Here is a 6,783-nt window from a genome sequence, read left to right on the forward strand (position 1 = left end):
TTTCTCTATATTAATTGAATTTTTTAGAGTTAGCTATGTTTCATAAAATATGTTGTATGGTTTGTAGTTTAATTAAAGACTCAAGCACCAAATGTGTTTTCTGGATATTCTCGCGTTGGTTTCGTACCAATACACCAACGGCAATAAATACGTTTCTGCAGCAATAAATTGCTGCGATAACTACCCCGGCAACATCTATTCCATTTGAGGTCATAGAGAAATCAGCAAATTTGACCTCTTTCATAGAAGTAATTATTAAAATTGGAAATGACATGCTGCCACCATCAGGGTGAAGTCAGAAATCGAAGTCTTTTATAACACAGTCATTATTCATATCTGTAAGAAATTAAGTTAACACGATTTACTGTTGTATGTAAGTTTGCAATCTGAAAAATTTACTAAATCAGTTGTTGAAAAGTTAAACATTTTTTGAACTCTTTAAAAACGTCTTAAAAAATCTAATTTGATTTTAGGAAATGAGTTGAGACTCTGTTTACAGATGGCTTCCATATTTTTAAAAAGAATTCTGCTTGAGGCCCTACAATTGTTCCTTCCCATAATTAGCCAAAAAGTGACACTCTGGCTCTGAATTAAATCCCAAATTAGCCCTTTGAAAACTCCTGTACTTGGTTCAGTTTTTTCTTTTACGCAATCACAGATTGTCTTTGTCTTTAGTCTTCTTTTTCTGTAAGTATACATGCCGTACTTTGATTTCAGGATTTATAATTTCAAACAAAATAAATAAATCATTTGCAGAAAAAAAAATATCCTTCTGATGCACTTATTCTGCACTGGTGGAAAATGATCCCAACAGCAAGAAAGACTTGTAATAGATAATCAAAATAACGTAGGCCTGCTTTTACATCTGAAAGATGGCATTTATTCAAATTTCACACTTGGCACATAATTGTGGCTCTATTGCCACACATAGCACTTGCAAACAAGTTGCTTTAGATGCGAGCTGTATAGTTCGTGAACGTTCTTTTTCTGTGAAATTCAACTTATTGAGTTGATGTTAGCTAAGAATGCCTTAAAGAAGACGAAGAAACTATTATCAGCAGATCACAGAGTTTGATTAAGGTCGTGTATTGGGGCTTCAAGACGCTGGATTTTCTTTCCGCGATGTTGCATAAAGACTTTACCGGAATGTATCCACTGAGCATGCTTGTTGAGAGCAGTGGTCCAGAGATGTACTACCTCAAGAAAATCAGGTTCCGGGCGACAATTTGGCATTTGTGAGGGGGAAAGATTCCCCCAGTAGTGCCCCGGATCACGAATGTGTCGCATCCTACTGGGCCTACAGGAGAAATTTGAGCTGCAGTTGGCACCACAGTGACACCACAAATTGTGAGAAATCAGATACTTCAGCTTCACGGACAGTTCTGAACCAAGTATGCTGTAACATGTATGCCACTGACGGCAAAACATTGCCGTTTGAGACGTGAGTTGTGTCAAGCCACAGCTCATTGGAAGACAGAGTGGAGATCACTGTTGGGATTTCTGATGAAGTGGGATTCTGCCTTGGTAGCAGTGAAAGACCTGTGTTGGTCAGAAGGAGGCCATTTGAACGCCAGCAACTAGACTGACAGTCTGCTGCCTAGACTAACTAGACCTACACCTTTAGTCATGGCCCGAGAGCAATTTCCTGGGACTAGGATATCACTCTTGTGGTTATTCCTAACACGCTGGCTTCATAGTTGTACGTCAGTCTGGTTTTTCAACCTGTAGTATTGCCACTCATGAATCGAACTCAAGTGAGAGTTTTCCAACAGAATAATGCTCGGTCTCAAACCGCTGTTGCAAAATAATGTGCTCTACAGTGTGTTGAAATGTTACCTTGGTCTGCTAGATCACCAGATCTGTCTCCAATTCAACACATGTGGGATATCATTGAACGACTACTCCAGCATTATTTACAGCCAGCACTGACTGTCCCAGAATTGACATAACAAGTTCAATAACTATGGAGCTCCATATCACAGCACCTTTATGACACAATGCATGCAGGTTTGCGTTCAAAATTGTGGAGGTTGCACTGACATTGAAACTTCAGCATTTCTGCCGTGGGCAGGTAAACGGCAGTAGCTGCAAATTTTTCATTTCTTTTGCATATGTGTCATCTATTTTATGCTTGCTTTATTGCACAAGCTTGCTCTTATGGTTTCCGCTGGAAAAAAGAGCAAAAAAAGAGAAAAATTAATTTGAATTTTGAGATCTTGAATTCAAATTATGTTTTTCGCAATCACGAGTGTGTGTATGTAGGCGGGTGTGTTTGTGTATAGGGGGTATGTGTATGTGTGTAGGGGGTATGTGTATGTGTGTAGGGGGTATGTGTATGTGTGTAGGGGGTATGTGTATGTGTGTAGGGGGTATGTGTATGTGTGTAGGCATGTGTGTTTGTGTCTGTGTGTTGGCATAAGTGTGGGGGTAGTTGTGTATATGAAAGTGTGTGGGGGGGGGGGGGGTATGTATGTGTAGGCATATGTGTTTGTATGCAGGCATGAATGTGTGGGTAGTTGTGTGTATGTGTTTGTGTGTGTGCGTGTGTGTGTAGTTGTGTATGTATGCGCGTGTGTGTAGGACATGGATGCAACCTGGAGACGGCTTTCGCTATAGGAGCAGCATCGTGAGGAGCCGGTCGACGGTGATGCTGCAGAGGGTGCCGGTGGGAAAATAAAATCAAAGGACATCAAAACAGTCAAATGAGAACAATAAGCAGTCGTGATTGCTCAAAAAAAGTAATTCCACTATCTCCCCGTTGTTAGCATTATATCCAACACATATTTTTTCCAATATCTCAAAAACTCATTTCTGCAGATACTGCGGTTTATCTGCCGACGGCAGATTTCTCATTTGAAATGTAGCTTCTTGAGCTTAAACTGACCTGTGATCTTGAAAATGTAATCAATTAAGCATGTTAACTAGACAAATGCGTGGTTAAAATTTCATTTCAATACTTTTTTCTTGGTGTTGGGATTTTTTCTTGTCAGTGTATTTAAATATCTAAAATATTGTTTACTCACGGCACTTTAAAAATTTGCGAAACTATAAGACTGTTTTGTTTCGATAACTGTATATTCATTTTTTTTTCCCATTAGAATAAAATAGTCTCTATTTTTATTTTTAGATTGGAGTGAGACCACAGTTAAGCAGTCTAATCTTGTGAATCCAAATTTAAAGCTAAAAATGCATATGAACATCAAAGATACATCATATTCATGTAAATATTGTGAAAAAACATTTAGTTGCACTTCACAATTGAAAGTACATTTGAGGACACATACTAAAGAAAAATCATATTCATGTGAAATTTTTAAGAAGTCATTTTCTCGGAGTGGGAATCTAAGAACGCATTTGCGGATATATATTGAGGAAAAACCGTATTCTTGTGAAATTTGTAAAAAATCATTTGTTCAGAAGGAAAATTTAAATAGGCATTTGAGGACACATACAAAAGAAAAACCATATTCTTGTGAAATTTGTAAAAAGTCATTTTCTCAAAATGGAAATTTAAAGATCCATTTGAGGACACATACTAAAGAAAAACCATATTCATGTGAAATTTGTAAGAAGTCATTTTCTCGGAGTGGGAATCTAAGAATGCATTTGCGGATACATATTAAAGAAAAACCGTATTCTTGTGAAATTTGTAAAAAATCATTTGTTCAGAGTGGAAGTTTGAAGATCCATTTGAGGACACATACTAACGAAAAACCATATTCTTGTGAAATTTGTAACACGTCATTTTCTCACAGTGGAGGTTTACAGAGTCATTTGAGGACACATACTAAAGAAAAACCATACTCTTGTGAAATTTGTAAAAAGTCATTTTCTCGGAGTGGAAAATTGAAGATCCATTTGAGGACACATACTAAAGAAAAACCACATTCTTGTGAAATTTGTGGAAAGTCATTTTCTGGCATTGAAAATTTAAAGAGGCATTTCAGGGCACATACTAAAGAAAAACCATACTCTTGTGAAATTTGTATGAAGTCATTTTCTCAGAGTGGAAGTTTGAAGATCCATTTGAGGACACATACTAACGAAAAACCATACTCCTGTGAAATTTGTGAGAGGTCATTTTCTCACAGGGGAAGTTTAAAGAAACATTTGGTGTCACATACTAAAGAATAACCACATTCTTGTGAAATTTGTGGAAAGTCATTTTCTTTTAGTCGAAATTTAGAGAGCCATTTAAGGATACATACTAAAGAAAAACCATACTCTTGTGAAATTTGTAACAGATCATTTTCTCACAGTGAAGCTTTAAAGAGACATTTGAGGACACATACTAAAGAAAAACCATACTCTTGTGCAAATTGTCAAAAGTCATTTTCTCGGAGTGGAAATTTGAAGATCCATTTGAGGACACACTCGAATGAAAAGCCATATTCTTGTGAAATTTGTGAGAAGTCATTTTCTCACAGGGGAAGTTTACAGAGCCATTTGAGGACACATACTAAAGAAAAACCATACTCTTGTGAAATTTCTAAAAAGTCATTTTCTCGGAGTGGAAGTTTGAAGATTCATTTGAGGACACATACTAAAGAAAAACCATACTCTTGTGAAATTTGTAAGAAATCATTTTCTTTCTCACAGGGGAATTTTAAAGAAACATTTGGTGACACATACTAAAGAATAATCACATTCTTCTGAAATTTGTGGAAAGTCATTTTCTTTTAGTCGAAATTTAGAGAGCCATTTAAGGATACATACTAAAGAAAAACCATACTCTTGTGAAATTTGTAACAAGTCATTTTCTCACAGTGAAGGTTTACAGAGCCATTTGAGGACACATACTAAAGAAAAACCATACTCTTGTGAAATTTGTAGAAAGTCATTTTCTCAGAGTGGAAATTTAAGGAAGCATTTGAGGACACATACAAAAGAAAAACCATATTCTTGTGAAATTTGTAAGAAGTCATTTTCTCGGAGTGGGAATCTAAGAACGCATTTGCGGATACATATTAAAGAAAAACCGTATTCTTGTGAAATTTGTAAAAAATCATTTGTTCAGAGTGGAAGTTTGAAGATCCATTTGAGGACACATACTAACGAAAAACCATATTCTTGTGAAATTTGTAACAAGTCATTTTCTCACAGTGGAGGTTTACAGAGTCATTTGAGGACACATACTAAAGAAAAACCATACTCTTGTGAAATTTGTAAAAAGTCATTTTCTCGGAGTGGAAAATTGAAGATCCATTTGAGGACACATACTAAAGAAAAACCACATTCTTGTGAAATTTGTGGAAAGTCATTTTCTGGCATTGAAAATTTAAAGAGGCATTTCAGGGCACATACTAAAGAAAAACCATACTCTTGTGAAATTTGTATGAAGTCATTTTCTCAGAGTGGAAGTTTGAAGATCTATTTGAGGACACATACTAAAGAAAAACCATACTCTTGTGAAATTTGTAAGAAATCATTTTCTCACAGGGGAATTTTAAAGAAACATTTGATGACACATACTAAAGAATAATCAAATTCTTCTGAAATTTGTGGAAAGTCATTTTCTTTTAGTCGAAATTTAGAGAGCCATTTAAGGATACATACTAAAGAAAAACCATACTCTTGTGAAATTTGTAACAGATCATTTTCTCACAGTGAAGCTTTAAAGAGACATTTGAGGACACATACTAAAGAAAAACCATACTCTTGTGAAATTTGTAAAAAGTCATTTTCTCGGAGTGGAAGTTTGAAGATCCATTTGAGGACACATACTAAAGAAAAACCATACTCTTGTGAAATTTGTAAAAAGTCATTTTCTCACAGGGGAATTTTAAAGAAACATTTGGTGACACATACTAAAGAATAATCACATTCTTCTGAAATTTGTGGAAAGTCATTTTCTTTTAGTCGAAATTTAGAGAGCCATTTAAGGATACATACTAAAGAAAAACCATACTCTTGTGAAATTTGTAACAGATCATTTTCTCACAGTGAAGCTTTAAAGAAACATTTGATGACACATACTAAAGAATAATCAAATTCTTCTGAAAATTGTCAAAAGTCATTTTCTCTGAGTGGAAGTTTGAAGATCCATTTGAGGACACACTCTAATGAAAAGCCATATTCTTGTGAAATTTGTGAGAAGTCATTTTCTCACAGGGGAAGTTTACATAGCCATTTGAGGACACATACTAAAGAAAAACCATACTCTTGTGAAATTTGTAAAAAGTCATTTTCTCGGAGTGGAAGTTTGAAGATCCATTTGAGGACACATACTAAAGAAAAACCATACTCTTGTGAAATTTGTAAAAAGTCATTTTCTCGGAGTGGAAGTTTGAAGATCCATTTGAGGACACATACTAAAGAAAAACCGTACTCTTGTGAAATTTGTAAGAAGTCATTTTCTCACAGGGGAATTTTAAAGAAACATTTGGTGACACATACTAAAGAATAATCACATTCTTGTGAAATTTGTGGAAAGTCATTTTCTTTTAGTGGAAATTTACAGAGCCATTTAAGGATACATACTAAAGAAAAACCATACTCTTGTGAAATTTGTAACAGGTCATTTTCTCACAGTGAAGCTTTAAAGATACATTTGAGGACACATACTAAAGAAAAACCATACTCTTGTGAAAATTGTCAAAAGTCATTTTCTCTGAGTGGAAGTTTGAAGATCCATTTGAGGACACACTCTAATGAAAAGCCATATTCTTGTGAAATTTGTGAGAAGTCATTTTCTCACAGGGGAAGTTTACAGAGCCATTTGAGGACACATACTAAAGAAAAACCACATTCTTGTGAAATTTGTGGAAAGTCATTTTCTGGCAT

At 35.3% G+C, this 6,783-nt stretch overlaps 1 protein-coding gene across 1 annotated transcript; it reads left to right on the plus strand.

Moving 5' to 3' along the window:
• The first annotated feature begins 1,146 nt into the window (after window positions 1–1,146).
• On the plus strand, window positions 1,147–6,460 carry LOC129233094 (zinc finger protein 569-like). Its single transcript, XM_054867156.1, has 6 exons — window positions 1,147–1,211; window positions 3,435–3,676; window positions 3,761–4,115; window positions 4,768–5,102; window positions 5,354–5,360; window positions 6,034–6,460. The coding sequence occupies exons 1-6, from the start codon at window positions 1,147–1,149 to the stop codon at window positions 6,404–6,406; spliced, it is 1,377 nt and encodes a 458-aa protein (XP_054723131.1). The 3' UTR covers window positions 6,407–6,460.
• Window positions 6,461–6,783: the final 323 nt, after the last annotated feature.

Source organism: Uloborus diversus, unplaced genomic scaffold (assembly GCF_026930045.1).
Source record: "Uloborus diversus isolate 005 unplaced genomic scaffold, Udiv.v.3.1 scaffold_165, whole genome shotgun sequence".
NCBI classification, from domain to species: domain Eukaryota; kingdom Metazoa; phylum Arthropoda; class Arachnida; order Araneae; family Uloboridae; genus Uloborus; species Uloborus diversus.

Coding starts and splice junctions, on each gene's coding strand:
- LOC129233094 (XM_054867156.1), top strand. CDS start 1,147: ATGTATCCACTGAGCATGCTTGTTGAGAGCAGTGGTCCAGAGATGTAC. Junction 1,212..3,434: donor TACTACCTCAAGAAAATCAG/GTTCCGGGCGAC, acceptor AAATTTAAATAG/GCATTTGAGGACACATACAA. Junction 3,677..3,760: donor ATCATTTGTTCAGAGTGGAA/GTTTGAAGATCC, acceptor CTCACAGTGGAG/GTTTACAGAGTCATTTGAGG.